Source organism: Rhinopithecus roxellana, chromosome 14 (genome assembly GCF_007565055.1).
Source record: "Rhinopithecus roxellana isolate Shanxi Qingling chromosome 14, ASM756505v1, whole genome shotgun sequence".
Lineage (NCBI taxonomy): Eukaryota > Metazoa > Chordata > Mammalia > Primates > Cercopithecidae > Rhinopithecus > Rhinopithecus roxellana.
The window spans coordinates 81,812,520-81,831,091 of record NC_044562.1 but is presented as its reverse complement, the minus strand read 5'-3'; the positions used below and the strand labels follow the sequence as shown (position 1 = coordinate 81,831,091).

The 18,572-nt window shown below is 34.0% G+C and overlaps 1 protein-coding gene across 3 annotated transcripts in view; it reads right to left on the bottom strand.

Moving 5' to 3' along the window:
• SCN7A (sodium voltage-gated channel alpha subunit 7) overlaps positions 1–18,572 on the bottom strand; it is a 93,438-nt gene that overhangs the window by 51,264 nt on the left and 23,602 nt on the right. For all 3 annotated transcript variants that reach the window (XM_030917139.1, XM_010365297.2, XM_030917140.1), the window contains 5 exons: positions 17,676–17,767; positions 12,800–13,006; positions 12,460–12,529; positions 9,444–9,585; positions 4,280–4,486 (listed from right to left, as the gene is read on the bottom strand). In XM_030917139.1, coding sequence (XP_030772999.1) covers positions 4,280–4,486; positions 9,444–9,585; positions 12,460–12,529; positions 12,800–13,006; positions 17,676–17,767 — 718 coding nt within the window. The remainder of the gene's footprint in view (positions 1–4,279; positions 4,487–9,443; positions 9,586–12,459; positions 12,530–12,799; positions 13,007–17,675; positions 17,768–18,572) is intronic.

Sequence of the window (18,572 nt, the reverse complement as noted above, 5' to 3'; positions counted from 1 at the left end):
GATTATTTATTAACTTTATTACCATGAATTAAATGTTATAGTGTAATAATATAAACATTTTAATATCTTGTATAATATTATGGCTAGTTCTACATTTCCCACTTTGGAAACTGAACCTCAATTTTCTAATGTGAAATATTGAGATAATTCTAATATGTCAAAGGGTTGTCACAGTAGAAAGGCAACAATGTATGTAAAAATATAGCATTGAGTCTGAAACATAGTAAATAAGCAATAAATGTTGCATGATATTAATGTTATTATATTGTTATGAGATAATTCACTTCTAAAATGTGAGTTTATTCAATCTGATTTTTTCCATAAAAATCAAGTGTTCTTAATACAGATTGCTGAGTGCAATAGTTTGTGTAAAAGCTCTCTTCAACATGATCCATAATATTGACATTTCATAATAATTTTATTAATACTCTTCATAATGTTTTTCAGTTGCTTAGTATAGTGTAAGCAATGCTTAGTTCCTTACATGCATTTATTTCATTTGGACCTCACTACAACTCATAAGACAGGTACTTTATATACATTTTACAGATAAAAAAAGCTGAAGTTTAGAAAAGCTAGCAAACTTGGCAAACATCATTCATCTATTAAGTAGCTAAATTGGGCTGAAATCCACATTTATCTGACTGCAGAGCTGTGCTTTCGGCCCATATGACCAACAGCGTTCCTATAATGTGAGAATATGAAGCACCTGAGGAATATCCCAGCAATTCCAGCATTGGAATTGACATCTCACTGGTTTGCAAGCAGATCAGTGATCTGTAGAGCCCTCAATTTGTTCCATTTTACATTATTTTTTCCGGTTTTTGTATTTATAAATAAAAGGGGAAAATTCTTGCACAAATAGTGTATACTTTTACTTCCCAGAAAATTCTGTTTGATAAAATGTTCTAGGAATCTTCCAGGAAAAGAAATGGGTTATGGCCGGGCGCGGTGGCTAAAGCCTGTAATCCCAGCACTTTGGGAGGCTGAGACGGGTGGATCACGAGGTCAGGAGATCGAGACCATCCTGGCTAAGACAGTGAAAACACCGTCTCTACTAAAAAATACAAAAAACTAGCCGGGCAAGGTGGCAGGCGCCTGTAATCCCAGCTACTCGGGAGGCTGAGGCAGGAGAATGGCGTAAACCCGGGAGGCGGAGCTTGCAGTGAGCTAAGATCCGGCCACTGCACTCCAGCCTGGGCGACAGAGCAAGACTCTCTCTCAAAAAAAAGACAAAAAAAAAAAAAGAAAAAAAAAAAAAGAAAAGAAAGAAAGAAATTAGTTATGATTAAAAATTTTTTTAAAAATCAGAAAATGTGATCCAGAGCAGAAAAATGAGTAGAAATATTGTAAAACTGGGAAATATCCAAGTTCTTCATAAGCAGAGTTAATAAAACATTTCATCTAGGATCAGAGAAGTATTGTTACATTCTTGGATACAATTGAGTGCAGCCATAAGCCCTTAAGATTGTGAAATACCTCTTTAGAACAAATTACACATTCAACATATCATTCAAACTCTAATCACTCAATCTGAAGGACCCCAGAGTCATTTCTTAGAAACAGAAAGCTTTTGAAATTTGTTTTTCTGTGGCTTACTCATATATAATGGGAATACTCAATAGCCGTTTTTATACATGTTTTCTTCACACAGTCCACAATTGCTTCTTGTTCAATGGTATGCATGCTATGGACAAAAGTAGCTATCGAGTCATTCAGTATGATCTTACATCATGTTGTTCAGATCCCACTTTTTGGTACAATAGCTTTCTAAAGTTTCTTGACTGGTGATGACTTAATAAAAGGGTTATATACAGGGGAGTTAACATTTCCCTCTTTGACTTAGTAGGGATGTTTGGTATTAATGTACTTTACTACATATTCCACTTCGTGGGGGAGTGTATCTCGGCCCTTTACTTTTCCCCCTTGTCTTTTTATGCTCTTTATGAGAGGGTTCTGGGTACGGCTCCTCTCCATTTTCTGTTCTCTGGCTCAATGTAGACCTTTTTCCCATTTACCAGAAAGGTAGTTCAAGGAAGAGACGTGAGATTGCCAGGTCCTGCAGAACATTAGAAAGCTGCTTCTGGTTGCTTTCTTCCACCTGGTCCCTTCTTTAAGCACACTCATGCACAGTTGAGATTTTTAAAGACAATTTTCCAAAACTTCCTTAATGCTACTTCTGTCAATACTTTCAAATTAATAGACCAAAGTTTTTGCTATGAGGCTAAATAATCTGAAAAAAATATTAAAGCACAACACTAAGGTAGCTGAAAATTACAGTAAAACATTGTTAGGTTTTATTAATCTGGATTTAATTATTTCAGGAATAAAATAATTCCCTGTACTATGATACATAGTGCATTTCCTCTGGGAAGAACTAGAAAGCCAAAATAATAATTTTGTTTCTGTCTACAACTTCAGTACTGTAATTTTATCCATCCTTTTAGTACTTTCTAATTTCTAAATTACGGAAGATTCTGTCACTTTTGCGTTAACACCAGATATTTTTCAAAGTTGTAGCAAAAGCAAGCTCTCTTATTGAAATTTTTTTGATCTTCTGATTACACACAGATATAAACATCTATTAGAAGTCAATGTACTCCAAGACCTTAAAAAGACACCTCTAGCACTGTGATTTTAAGAAGCATAAAAAAAAAAGAAAAGAAAGAAACCATGTCATTTGCAGCAACATGGATGCAGCTGGAGGTCATTATCCTAAGTGAATTAACACACGAACAGAAAACTAAATACTGCATGTTCTCACTTACTAAATGGGGAGGCTCAGCACCGGACACACATGGACCTAATAATGGGAACAACAGACCCTGGGGACTATTAGAGGGGGAAGAGAAGGGGGAGGGCAAGGAAGGGCTGAAAAACTGCTTGTTGTTGGGTACCAAACACTACCTGGGTAATGGGATCATTTGTACCGTAAGCCTCACTGTCACGCAGTATACCCACATAACAAACCTCCACATGTAGCCGCTGAATCTAAAAGTTGAAATTTTGAGATATGTTTCATAAATACCTAGTTTATTGAGTGTTTTTAGCATGAAGGGGTGTTGAATTTTATCGAAGGCCTTTTCTGCATCTATTAAGACAATCATGTGATTTTTGTCATTGGTTCTATTTATGTGATGGATTACATTTATTGATTTACTTAGTTTGAACCAGCCTTGCATCCCAGAAATGAAGCCAACTTGATTGTGGTGGATAAGCTTTTTAATGTCCTGCTGGATGTCGTTTGCCAGTATTGTTAGACTGGATAAAGAAAATGTGGCACATATACACCATGAAATACTATGCAGCCATAAAAAAGAATGAGTTCATGTCTTTGCAGGGACATGGATGAAGTTGGAAACCATCATTCTCAACAAACTAACACAGGAACAGAAGACCAAACACCGCATGTTCTCACTCATAAGTGGAAGTTGAACAATGAGAGCACATGGGCACAGGGAGGGGAAAAATCACCCATCGGCACCTGTTGGGGAGTAGGGGCAAGGGGAGCGACAGCATTAGGAGAAATATCTAACACAGATGACAGGTTGATGGGTGTGGCAAACCACCATGGCACATGTATACCTGTGTAACAAACCTGCACGTTCTAGACATATATCCCAGAACTTAAAGTATAATAATAATAAAAAGATGCTCTAATAAAGCAACTATTTAAAATTCCAAAAAATGTTGAAATTATAAAAAATTTAAAACTGCATAGAAAAATAAAGACCACCACCATCACTAAGAAAAAGAACTAAAACCCAAACAAAAAAATATCATAGTATGAACCCAGGAGGCAGAGCTTGCAGTGAGCTGAGATCGCACCACTGCACTCCAGCCTGGGCAACAGAGTGAGACTCTGTCTCTAAATAAATAAATAAATAAATAAATAAATAAATAAATAAATATTTTTTAAAAATCATAAGTGTGGTAGATTATTTGCAAAAATAGCCGCAGATTTCCTTCTTTTTATTTATACCCTTAGGAAATCCCTTTCCACCTTAACTCTAACCTTGGCCATGTTACTTGCTTTACCCACTGGACAATAACAAAGGTGACACAAGCAGAGCCTTAAAGCACTTGGCATTGGTGCTTGCTCCCCTGCTGTTTTTTGCAATCTGTGACCACCATGAGACCAGCGATGAACTGTCTCAACTAAGCCTAAGCCATAGAATCATGAACAAACAAATGGCTGTTGTTTCAAGATAAAAAAAAAATATATATATATATATATATATATATACACACACACACACACACACACATATATATATACCTCATCTGTTTCATTTCCTTCTTGAAGTTCTTTTCCAGTCTGTTGAAATTTTGGTTCAATCTTCTTAGATGTTTTACCAACTCTCTGCTTTTCTTCTTCATAGGCCGTGGCAAGTATGCCTAAGAACAAACTTGCCATATAAAAGGAAAACCAAAAACTTACCACAACAAAAAATATCATGTAGACTTTCCCAGACGCATAAAGTATCTAAGGAAGGTAGAAAGTAAGGCAAAAGAGTAAAATGTTATTTATCTTCCGTGATTCTCCTATTTTAAAATAAAAGGCAAAATTTTGTTAGGAAAATAATGTAGCCATAAATGGAATGCAATCATAAGACTGCTTAAGCACTGGCTCCACCTGAAGAAATAAATGAAAATCTTTTGAACTTGAGGCATGCATGTGAGATATAAAATATATGCTGTAAAACCAAGGGAAAATTAGTAATTTAACTAACTCAGGGTATTTGATTTTTATGTGTTCATTGATAGAGAAAATACATTTGAAATAATTGTCATCTCTCGATATAGAAACTGGACAGCCTCAACATGGAAAGTTATTTTCTTTGCAGAAGCATCTTTAAATACATGAAGCTTAATGAAGTCAGAGAATGTTTGGAGATTTTTTTTTCCAATTATTACTTTATGGAAAAATCACAGCAAAGTAAAAAATTAGTCTTTATAAGGAATGGAGAGCAGAATTATTTCTTTGCCTGTCAGAGTATCTACTTTGGTGAAGAATCTTTAGACAAGCTACATGGGTAAGTCAAATTACCCATTTACATGAAGACAGTGCAGTGGGTGACATTTATGGATAGCAAATTACAACATTTTAGATTGCCAAACACAGCACTGACTAGCTTTTTATTTCATAATAACTGCCTAAGACAGATCAGAAAATTAAAAGATTTGAAAAATTATAAGTAGAGCATTACAAATATAAAATATTAACCATTGATTTAACCTCATTGATCAAAAGTACATGAGCAAAATTTAAGAAAACAAATGAGAAATTAAATTAACAGAAAAGTATTATCTACAGAAAATATTGTGTGGATGTAACAGTCAAGAATGTTTACAGATTAATAGAAAGTTCAAACATTCGATGAGAAATAATTTCTTGACCTAGTGTATATTTGTCTTTAAAAGTATTTTTAATAAGCCCTATTATCACAGTGAGTAAACTATTTAGGACTGGTTAAATATTTTGTCACTGAAGTACCTGTTATTTACTGTAGTGCATTCAGCAGTCAGGAGCAGCTATTATAAAGTACACTGCAAACCCCATCTCTACTAAAAATACAAAAAAATTAGTTGGATGTGATGGTATTTGCCTGTAGTCCCAGTTACTCAGGAGGCTGAGGTGGGAGGATTGCCTGAGCCCAGGGTGGTTGAGGCTGCTGTGAGCCATGATCACACCACTGAACTCCAGCCTGGGTGACAGAGTGACACCATCTCTCAAAAAAAAAAAAAAGTACCCTTCAGGCCATGCACATCAGTAAATAGAGTTGGTTCCAAGTATTCATGGGTTCCATTTCTGTGGATTCAACCAACCATGGGTCAACTATACATATTAAAATTTTATCTATATTGAACATATAGACTTTTTATCTTGTTATTATAAACAATACAGTGTAACAACTATACAGTCTCATACCATGTAAAAACATTTAGGTCAATGACCAGCAGCATATACAAAAGTGATCTCAAAAGATTCTAATGGAGCTGTTCTATATAGGTATATCAATTTTTTTGTTTTTTTATACTATGTTTTTACTGTATCTTTTATATGCCTACCTATACAAATACTTAGCATAGTGTTCCAATTGCCTACAGTATTCAGTATAGTTACATGGTGTGCAAGTTTGCCGCCTAGGATCAATAGGCTATATAGCCTAGGTGTATAGTAGGCTACATCATCCAAGTTTGTGGAAGTTCACTCTATGACGTTCATACAATGATGAAATCACCTAATGACACATTTTTCAGAATGTATCCCTGTCATTAAGTAACACATGACTGTATTTACACAGCATTTACATTGTACTAGGTATTATGAGTAATCTCACTTAACTTACACAGGATAATTTATACAGGAAGTATGTAGGTTATATGCAAATTCTATGCCATTTTACATTAAGGAACTTGAGAATTCATGGATTTTGGTATCCACCGGAGGTCCTGTAACTGATCCCCCATGGATACTGAAGGACAACTATATGTTTATTATCTTATTCAATATTGCTTTCAATATACAGAAGACAAATGGAAACTAGATAGGGAAAAAGCTACCAAGATCTCACAGTCTATGAGGGAATGCCTGAATTCAGAACTTTTGCTCTCTCCACTATATAATTCTAGTGGAGCATAAAAGCATATGCTGTTATTAGCATAAAACAGTATATAATTTCTAGTTTTATTACATTTTAGTTTGAAATAGAGGCTAACTATGACCTCTATTTCAATGCTTTTTATGAATATAAAATGAAACATTATAAACGAAGATCTTAGCACATCCTGAGTTCCCAATAAATATTAGCTATACTATAAACATAATTTTGTTCCCTGGGGGTTGATACTGTTTTGTTCATTTCTGTACCCACAGCATACCAGAATACTTGGATAAAATAAATATATTTTGAATTAATGGAAAACAATCATCTCCAAAACATACACTATACTCTTTGGGAAGAATTGCTAAATTTCCCTATTCATAATTAGTTCAATTTAAGGCAATGTTCAGGGTACAAATCTAGACAAAATCAAAAAAACTCCATCTACATTAGTCAGTAAAAACTTGGAGGACACTATTCACAATAGCAAAGACTTGGAACCAACCCAATGTCCATCAATGTTAAACTGGATAAAGAAAATGTGGCACATATACATCATGGAATACTATGCAGCCATAAAAAAGAATGAGTTCATGTCCTTTGCAGGCACATGGATGAAGCTGGAAACCATCATTCTCAGCAAACTAACACAGGAACAGAAAACCAAACACCACATATTCTCACTGGTAAGTGGGAGTTGAACAATGAGAACATATGGACACAGGGAGGGGAACATCACACACCGGGGGACCTGTTGGGGGGTGGGGGGAAGGGGAGGTATAGCATTAGGAGAAATACCTAATATAGATGACAGGTTGATGGGTGCAGCAAACCACTATGGCACATGTTTATCTATGTAACAAATCTGCACATTCTGCACATGTATCCCAGAACTTAAAGTGTAAAAAACAAACAAAAAGTTGCAGTACAATAATGAAGATCCCGAGAGCCCTAACAGCAGGACACTTCCAGACTGGTTCCCTATTTCTTCGGTAGAGGGAAAGAACTATCTTCAAACAATTGCTAATGAGAAAATTAATTCATACATTTTGGGGGTAATAAGTGAAGAGCAAAACGTGTATTATCATAGCATATACAGTGATAAAGCCCATACAAATTCACTTATATTTTTATTAAAGTTCCATTAAGCATTCTATGTGTAGATGCTGAGAAAGCAACAAAAATTAAAATAAGACAAAAATTCTTATTTTTTTTCTCAGATAGATAAAAAGTTAGCAGGTAGTTTCTCAGGCAGTTCATCTCTAAGTGGGAAAATAGCTGGACAAGCAACTAAAACACCACAATCTGAGGAAAGTACAGTGGCCCGTGGCATTCCATGTAGGATGTGCCTTACTCCTACACTGGGCTTGGGGAAAAGCTCAAAGGAGAAATCATGGTTTCACAGCATAAATTTGAAGCATGAAACTGAAGGCAGATAGGAGGAAACTTAAATTTAGGGAGAGGGTATAACATACATGGAAATATGACATTACGAGAAAAGCTCATTTAGGAAGCAGCAAACCTTTTAAATAATTAAACAGAGAGCATATATTAGAGTACGTTAAGAAATAAATCAGTAGATGTAGGCAGATGAGACCTTGAAGGGCACTATATATCATGCATATAGAGTTGGAACTTTGGCCTATGGGAATTTGAAAAACACTGACGGATTTTTTAAAAGAAGAATAACATGATAAAATTATTTTAGAAATAAGAACCTCCTAGTGTTTTGGAGAAAACACTGAATCTTATCAAAGAGACTGGAAATACCAATGGAGGTACTAGTCTAACAAAATTAGAAAAATATAGTTTGCGTAAAAAGGTCACTTGCAATATTTTCTTTATTTTTACCAAAAATACAATTATGCTGCATGTATGTTTGGTCTACTTGATTTCCATTTAACAATATATTATGAAACTCTGTGCCCCAAATATATTACTTTAGCCTATCATCATTGATGACCCATATATACACATAGATTGTCCAAAATTTATCAAGCCAACCAAAATAAGCATGGACTGGATGTGTATGAATGTTTGTTTAAAAATAAAGAATGCTCTCCTTCAACTATAAATAACTTCAGAAGTTAGAGTAATGCTGCTTTGAAAATAACACTATTTTCTACTACGATAGAACTTCTCTTCAAAGAAAAACTGCATCCCCATTTTAATGAGTATCATACCTGAGAAACTATACACATACATAATTAGTTATGAACACAGACTCTCAGAATGTGAATTTCAATTCTCATTACAGTAAGCCTTCTGTTATTGTAACTGGAACATGATTGAATATTGAACTGGATAAGAGGAAATAGAAGAACAAAAAGAAATAGGACACTGTATGTATTCAATAAATAATTGCTTAAAACATGGTAATGTCATAAATTCAAAATGTTTTAACTAAAGAATTAATACCTAGAAATGTACTTTATTTAGTGATAATCAAATGCACAATATCATAGGCTTTGAAACAAGACCATGATCTGAGATCTGGGAGGTTCAACTGCTGTAAATTTTGGGAGGCTACTCGACCTCTCCAAATCTTAGTGTCTTCATATAAAAAGCATACACACAAACAAACACATACAGTCTCTCTCTTCTCTCTCTCTCTCTGACCTTGTAGAATTGTTTCAAAGATTAAATAAGATATAATACACGTGGCATTGTGGCCAGCTTATAATTTGACATTCAGTAATTCTAGTCCTCTTTTCTTTTGTCTTCCAATTCTTCTGCATGTAAAAATTTTTTAAACTATATTACATTTGACCATTATCTTAGAAGCGAGGGCATGGTGCCATTCCTAAGTACAGTACAGATTCTTTCTGTTCTTACCTGGTGATAAAGTACTTCAGGGTAATCCTGAGCCATTAACCGAAATAGGGCAAATAAGGCCCAGCCAAAACTGTCAAAATTTGTGAAGCCTTGATCAGGATTTATGCCAGCTTTTACACACACATATCCTTCAGGACACTGACTAAAGAAGACAAAGAAAAAAACCTGCTTACTGTTAGGTGACATTATGGCCAAATCATAGCTACAGAACATCTGTCCTGAGTAATAGAGAACTCACTTTTCCACAGGGAGAGTAATGTCTTCTCCCAAACAATTGCCTGCTAAAAAGTCACACATGAGTTAGATTTTAAGCCGATACAGTGAACGGTGTTAATTAAGCAAAAATAAAAAGGGGCCTCAAAGTGGTTTTTGCCAAACCATTTTTTTCTATTTCTTTATTTTTTCGTTGACAAAGAGAAACTGTACATATTTGTGAAGTACAACATGCTGTTTTGAAATAGGTATATATTGTGCAATGGCAAAATGGAGCTAATTAACGCATGCATACCTCACATACTTTTTTTGTGGTGAGAATACTTAAATCTATCATCTTACCATTTTTCAAGAATAAAATGCCTTGTATTAACTATATCATTACTACTGCAATATCAAAAGGGAAATATCTGAACATCAGAGTGAACTGATGGAAAATAGTACTGATAAAAATACAGCTGCAATGGTTGAGGGTATAATTTTCAAATGACTTCATGTAAAGCCTGTAGAACCCATTATTTAAGGGTGAGAAAACACTTATTGCATCGATAATTTATAAGCAGTATTTGCACATGGGGAGGCAGATCCAATTAAATATTTATTTTATTTCCTTTCAGGGAGTCCTCATTATTTCTATCCACTTAGGAGCTTCAGTGTTGTGTTCCATGATTACAGTGGTAGCCCAGCAAATCATGCTTCCCCTCTCCACGCCCTTGTGTAGTTTTCTGTCATATTATTTTGGGTTTAGTCATGTTACTTGTTTTAGTTTTAATGGAACAAAGAGAAGTTTAAAAATCATTCATGCAGTGGGACTTGCTAAATTGCTGACCCATAGTATCTGAGCAAATGAAGTTCTGTTGTCTTGTTGTTTTGGGATAATTTACCATGCAGCCAAGTATGACTGCTGCAGGTGAAACATTGCATGACTTTCTTTTCTTGCCTTGAAATATACCATTGTATCCTGAATATCCATGACCACGTATGTATATCCAAAATGTATTTCAGGTCATATTTGAGCTTGCAATGTACATAAAAGGAATTAGCTGAAATGGGATGGGACAGATACAAAGAGATGGGCTCACCATTTGGATATGAGAATAGAATGGGAGTCCAGCAGGAGTGGGGCAAAAAAATATGTGCTGAGGCCGAGCACAGGGTGCATTGGCTCACACCTGTAATCTCAGCACTTTGGGAGGCCAAGGTGGGTGGATCGCTTGAGTCCAGGAGGTCAAGACTAGCCTGGGCAACACGGCACAAACCCATCTCTACTACAAACACAAAAATTAGCCAGTCGTGGTGGCACATGCCTGTAATCCCAGCCACTTGCGAGGCAGAGGCACGAGAATCACTTGAACCCAGGAGGCAGAGGTTACAATGAGTAGAGACTGAGCCACAGCACTGCAGCCTGGGCAACAGAACAAGACTCGGTCTCAAACAAACAAACTATATATATGTATGTGTGTGATTGTGTGTGTGTGTGTGTGTGTGTGTTGAGCAAGTGAGAAAATGTCAAAATCCCCTGAATGTAACTAAACCATATAACTCATGCTCTCCTCCCCCATGAGCCTTTTGTTAATCTGGGCACCAGAGTATAAGAAAGAGCTGAGTTTACAGATGGCTGCCAAGTCATCCCAGCTGAGCAAAGCAACAGGAGGGAATTACGTGAGTCACACACTGCTGAGAAGTGCCCTATTTCCCCTTTATGAATTATAGGACAATGAGACATGACAGTTTTGTCATCTCACTTAAGAATTATTTTGAAATGCTGATTTTAAGAACGAGGTTTTTATTAATGTAAATTATAGCCATAAAAACATATAAGAGATTAAATAAGTGAAATATCAGCATATCTTTTTAATTTTTTTTTTAATGGATGTGAGGCTTTCAGGGTTGCCCAGGTTGGCCTCGAACATGCAGCCTCGCCTCTTTGTGCACCAGGACAACCGGCCCGAGCTATCGCGGCTTCCATCAGCATATCTTTCATATTTCTTTTCTCCCAAAACTTCTTTCCAAATGATAGATTTATATTGTCTCTCTTGGTCATTCTCACTAGCTCTGGAGCACTCTTGAAAACAGAAGATAAGAGCAGCACACCAACATGGCACATGTATACATATGTAAAAAGCCTTCACGTTGTGCATATGTACCCTAGAACTTAAAACATAATAAAAAATAAAAAATAAAAGATTCTTGTGTAATTCCCAGCTCTGCCATTTACTAGCTTCTTGACCTTGAAGAAATCATTGAATTAGTCTGACTATTGCTTTTTTTTATAAAATGGGATGAATAGTATTCCACATTGCATACTTCTGCTATGGTCTGAATGTTTGTGTCCCCTCAACATTCATACTGAAATTCTAATTCCCAAAGTGATTAGGAGATGGCGCCTTTGATAGGTGATTAGGTTATGAGGGTGAAGTCCTCTTGAATGTGATTGATATACCAAGAGAAAAGGCCTGAGAGAAACCTCTGGCCTCTTCTGCCATGTGAGGACACAGCAAAAAGGCACCATGTATGGGCCAGAGGACATGCCTTCACCAGACACCAAATTGGCTCAGCACCTTGATGTGGACTTCTTAGTTTCCCCAACTGTGAGTAATAAATTTCTCTTGTTTTTAAACCAACCAGTCTATGATATTTCATCAATGCAGCCTGAGTAGACTAAGACAACTTCTCAGTATTTTTTCGATGATGAAATGAGATAACACAATCAAATAGGAAGCAATAGTAAAAACAACAGTCCTTCATTAAGTACTATCAACAGGTGATAATGATTTAATAGAATAAATCTAATACCACTTACCCAGCATCTGTCCTGTTGCCACAAAGGAGAGCATATCTTTCTCCTTCCAAATAATAAAAGTTTTCTGTTTCTGAAAAATGGGCAAGAAATGATATTCTATATGTAATTATGAGTTAGCACCACATTGGAAATCTGTTTGGATCTCTGCAGAAGCTAAAATCCCTTTCCGCAATTGTGAAGAAAAGAGCAAATATCCTTTCCTTTTTAACCTAACATCCAATACACAAGCCAGGGCCTTTGGGAATCTAGCAAAATGTTGAGTGTTCAACATTTCTGGGAAGACTGCTTTGCCTTTAACAAAAGTTTCAATTTTTTATATACATGGCAAGGTGATTCTTACCTCGAATGTAATATGGGTTTCCAGTTTTGTTGTGCAGGGTTTCATTTTCATTCTCTTGGGGCCATCGAAAACATTTATGTTTCAGTTTGCCCATGAAGAGCCCCATCCCAATTAGAGAAAATACGCTCAGAAAAAACAGAGTGAGGATAATGACACCAATAAGCTTCTTCAAGCAGTGGGTCAGGACCCCTGCAAGGGACTTCAGACCTGGAAAGAGAAACATTTGCTTTTGAAATAATGTAATATCTTGGAAAAGCACTATTGGCAAACTTCTCCCATAGCAACTGCATACTCCGTTGAAATCAATAGTTTTATCTTATAATGTAGTTCTAATTATTTGGGTCTCATACATAAAGTGAATAATAAATCAAAAGTTGAAGTTTATGTATTACTGCTAATTTTTAACACCTAACAAAATAATTCAGACACACTATTTTAAATTAATTATTTGCTTTTTCTCTTTACAAAGAAAAACAATCTCCCTCTCTTGGTTATTGCTTGTCATACCAACCTCCAGTGTTTGTAAGCATAAATAAAGGTGTAAGGTTATAAATCAAAATTAAAATGTTCTTGAAAAAATAAACAGCTTCAAACAGTAGTATTCTATATTATTCTTTAATTGACTTTATAATAATTCAATTTTGTGAGCTAATTAAATAAAATTATGAAGACTTTCAATAAGCAAGAATGAGAATAACACAACTGTGATCTATGTAAACTGTATTTATAACAGAATACTAACAGAGAATTCAAACTTAAAACTGGCTTTATTTAAGGATATTCATTTTTCTAATTATAAATAATACATGCTGACTTCTGAAAGTAGAAAAGTAGAAAAAATAAAAATAACATAATCATATCTCATAGAATAAATTACTATTAACTTTTTTGTGTATAAACTTGCTTTCTTTCTTCCTCCCTTTTCTTTTTCACTTGCTCTCTTATTTGCTAGTCTGTGTGCATTAGTTTCCTAATAACTGCTCAGCACAATGATGAATAAGAATATATTAACTCTGTGATGTTAACTATGCAAGTAGTCAACATTTGTATGCTTTAGTTTCATAATTTTTTAAAATGGAAATAATACCTGCTTTCTATCTTATTGTGAGAATTGAAAACTATTCTTTTGAATGACCTCAGATGATTAGATTTCTTGAGTAAAATATGACAGTGTTGAAATAAAGTCATTCTTGTGACTACAGAAACGTGATAATCTAGATTAAACATACAATTTTAATTTGACATAATTAAATATATGTTTATAGCCTCCTTTTGCCACTTACAATTGTATCATTCTTTTTACCATAAGCAAATCTTTTCAAAGTATTGTACTAGATATATAATCGAACTTCGGTGTCAAACATACAACAGTGGTTTAGCGTTGATCCACATGTTCACATTGTTTTCGAGAGATGTTGAACCAAAGTATAAACCAGATTATAAGCCTTCACTAAAACTGGAACATTTCAAAATATTTTTGGCAGTTTATTAGAAAAAAATTAAATCACTTCAATGTAATTTCTGTAGTTACTATTCCAAACTTGTAAAATAGGTGTATTTGCACGGTGTGCTTATTTGGCAATGGTCATGAGTCCTTAGTATATCTTTATACTGAACTTTTTTCCATATTGTTTTGTCAGAAATGTTTTTAAGAAGAGCAATTCTTAAAGAAAAATATATGTCTCTGTGTATATATATATATAGATTATATATATATAATATATACAGATAGATAATTTCCATTGTATACCCAGTTTTTGGTGGAGCTTTAATTTTAGCACTGACATTTTGTTTGATGGAAAAGAAATGACACCATCACATTTTTATAAAATTAACTTTGCTAATCATTTTCATTAGTATATGCTAATTAGATTTTGTTAGAAAGTTCTGGGCCATATGCCAATTTTGATCTTAATTTTCTGATATAACTTCCTCCTTCTTTTAAATTTTAACCTTCGTTTTGCTTAGTGTAAGTCTATTATAAAGTTTAATTGTATTTCTGACTTCATATTAAAGTCTCTGCCTTGATAAAAAAAAATTTAAACCAATTGCATTTATTTTCATAAATTAGGTCTACACTGGAATATACCTTACTTTTTTGATTTCTATATTCTCCTTATTATTCACTGTGTTTATTTTCCTTTGTCAATAAATTTACTATGTCTATTTTTTCCTTTAGTATTTTAGATAAAATACATGTTTTGAGAACTTATATCCAATTTAAGTTCCTATTTTGAAATAACATGCATATCTCTACATCAGTAAGACTGTGTCTACTCAGTCCCACCATATAAGGCAAGAAAATAACTGTGTTTATTTTCTCACATTTCTCTATTCTTACTTCTCAGTTTTTGCTAATATAAGTAATGACCTTTGATCTAGTTATAATTGTTGAATTGTGTATTTTGTATCACATATTATCTATCATGATTTATAGAAAGGATAAATTTCAAATCCTTACAAGGGCTTCCCAGGAAGCATAGATTCACACAAACAGGGAGTTAAGAGGACTTGGATGAATCTTCCTGACTTGAAGTGGCAGCTGTTTTTCATCCACGCAGGTTGTTGCCATTCATAAATGTAGGTGGACCTATCCTGACAATTCATCCAAGTTAAATTGGATTTCAACATAAAATCATCAAATTTTTATAATATTAACATCTATTTCAAAGTTTTCTAAAACATAAATATGTCTCTAGTTCAAGAATGAACCACAGAAGTCCATGTGCTAACTTCTGATTTATAATATTTGCATTCTGTTAATATTGTCAAATGGTTTCAGAGCTCATTGCAATTACTTTTAGAACTAAATACTCTCATTTCTAAATATTTTATTTTCATACTTATTTTTTCAGCAGATATTCTGAAAAGATACACAAGAATTGTTTGAGAACTCTTGCATAGCTGAGAACATAACATTTGCTGACTATACCTACAAATGACAGCCAATAATAGAATTCTAGTGTCTCAACTTCCCTGCCTACACTTTCCCCCAAGCTTTGAAACTCCACTGTCTACTTAAGTTTACTATTAACATGAGGTCTAAGGGTGACCTGTCCATGATGTATGTTTCTCGCTTTTTTGCTTGAAGAATTTTATAATACTTTTATTCTTTAATACTTTACATTTATAACATTTTACAATATGTCTAAGTGTATATTGTAGTTATTATTTATCTAGTATAAGCTGATTTATTTCATTTGTAGGGTCTTTTTCCAGTTAAAAATTTTTTAAGTTTTTTCTATTGTATATATTTCAATAATTTGTCTTTTATATTCATTCTTGTCTGTTTTCAGGATTACTGTTTATGCATAAGATGGACTTTAGTCTGTTCTCCTTCATTAATCCGTTCCATTTTTCAGTTCTATTGTATTAATACAGAATTCCTCTAGTCTTTCTTTATACAAGCGTGCTTGTTTGATGCACTGATAATATTATTTTATGGCTTCTATTACCACTGAATATTCATCTAGGGTAGTATAATTTTTATCACTTTTCTGTCTTAAAGTTAGTTATATTTGCCCATATTACTCTCCCATTTCATCATTTGTTGAGAGACTGCAAAAAGACAATTTATTATGTATGCTTCTATTTTTAAGCACATTTATTTTAAAAGAGGATACTTGCTTTCTATTAAATATATATTTCTCTTTCTATATTGCAAAATATTTTCATTCACTCCTTATTGCCGGTATGTGCCTAGTATATTCTCCCTTGAAAAAAAAGTAAGAGGTCTCTACTAGCCTGTAGGCTTCCAACTCTAGTGAATGAATTCTTCTTGTATTATTACAACTTGAATTCATCTGATGTATTTAATAATTCTTACCTCTAGTCTTAAGATGAAGATGCATGTGAAATATGTGGGGAGTAGTAAGGGAGCTAGAGCTGTGAAATTCCCATCAGGTTAACTCTCACTAATTGATTCCTTCACTAGATTTGATAAAGCTGCCATGCCACAGATAGTTTTTATTAAACAGCTTTACTGAGATATAATTCACGAGCTCCACAATTCAACAGCTTAATGTGTACAAATCAATGTTTGAGTATATTACAGGTTATGAATTATCACCATACTTTCCAATCTGTTTTTCTCATTTGTTCTGCCTAAATTACAAATACATAACCTATATATATTTAGCCTTCTTTCTGGTCTATGAAAGTTGCCTGTAGGCTTTGTTTTTGCTTTTATTACATTCCTTATTTGCTTTCTTGATACAGCTATTTCATAACACTTCAGAATTGCAGCTAAAACATTCTGGGTAGCGTTGTTCTTATCTAACTGTTCTTATTCATTCACAATAACAAACTAGAAGGTGTTGGTGTGTTTCTGTTAGAACGTCTTCAGAAATGGGAGCTGTAATTTAGTCTTCAGCATCTTCCATCAATGTGGTAAAGTTGCAACCACACTGATAGAAGACGAATTTTGTGGTATGTGAATTGCACCCTATCCAAGCACTCAAAGCAAAGGGGAATTCATCTTATTTTATGTTACTTTGTTCATATCAACTAGTTTCCTGATAAAATGAGGAAAATAAAGAGGCAGATTAGACATCTGTCTAGACCACTATTTCTCTCAGAAGTCTAAGAAGAATTTTATAAGTTCAAATTTAATTTGTAAGAATTACAAATTAAAATATATTTTATTGATGTCTATATTTTGGTTTTGTAAAAATTGAGCCTACACCAAATAAATAACAGTCAATGTATTTTTCTCCTCTTTCCTAGAGTGACATAAATGTAAATTTCAGATAACTCACTGGTTTCAGAGTGGAAACATTGTTCAATATTTCCTCTGAACAACAACAGGGAAGTTCAAGTGAATACATGGCAGTATATAAAACAAAATGAAGAAAAGATATTCAATACAATTTCTTACCTTGATTTAAAGGAATAATTTTTAAAATTCTCAAAGTTCTTGCAGTTTGAAGCATTGGAATGAAGTTTAGAGGTGAGTATCTTATAACAACCCTGTGGAATTAAATTAGAGTTACGTAAAAGTCACATTACATCTATGCTACTTATTCTTGGCTTTTTATGGTTTTTGAAAATTATTTTTAAAACCATATATGCAAACATTTCCCTTGATCACATGAATCCATATTGCAAACAGTTTTATTATTGATTAGAAGACAAAGATTGCTACAGTGGAAAGTGGCCAGGTAAATATTAATCTATGAACTTATATTATGAGAGTTTACAGAAGTTTGACATTGTGAACACTCTTAATTTCTCATAAAATATTCTACACTATGTTCATAAATCTTTTGTTATCTAATTACTGAAAAGATAGTTACAATGAAAAATGAATATCTAGTTTTTTAAGGAATAAGATTCATTTTAAGTATTTAAACTTATGATAATGGCAATTATGGTGGTGACATGAGAATAAAGATTAAGAGAGGATGAGAATGAGGATGATGCTGATGACATTGATGATGATGGTGATAATGATGACAATGGTGATGGTGATGACGATGAAGGTGTAAGGCAGACTGTGTGTTGATTAAGGGCACAGACTCTGAAGCCAGACAGCTTGTGTAGAAATCCAGGCTTTACCATGAACTAACTGTGCAACATGAGCAAATTATTTAAATCTTTCTTGCCTCAGTTTCCTCAACTGTAAAGTGGGGTTAATAATACTTCCTGATTCAGAGGGTTTTTTGAGAGATTTAATGAGTTAACTTATGCGAAGTACATGGAAGAGCACCTGGCACATAGTAAGGGCTCTGCAAGTGTTAGCTAACAGAAAGAGCAAAACAGCAAAGATAATGGT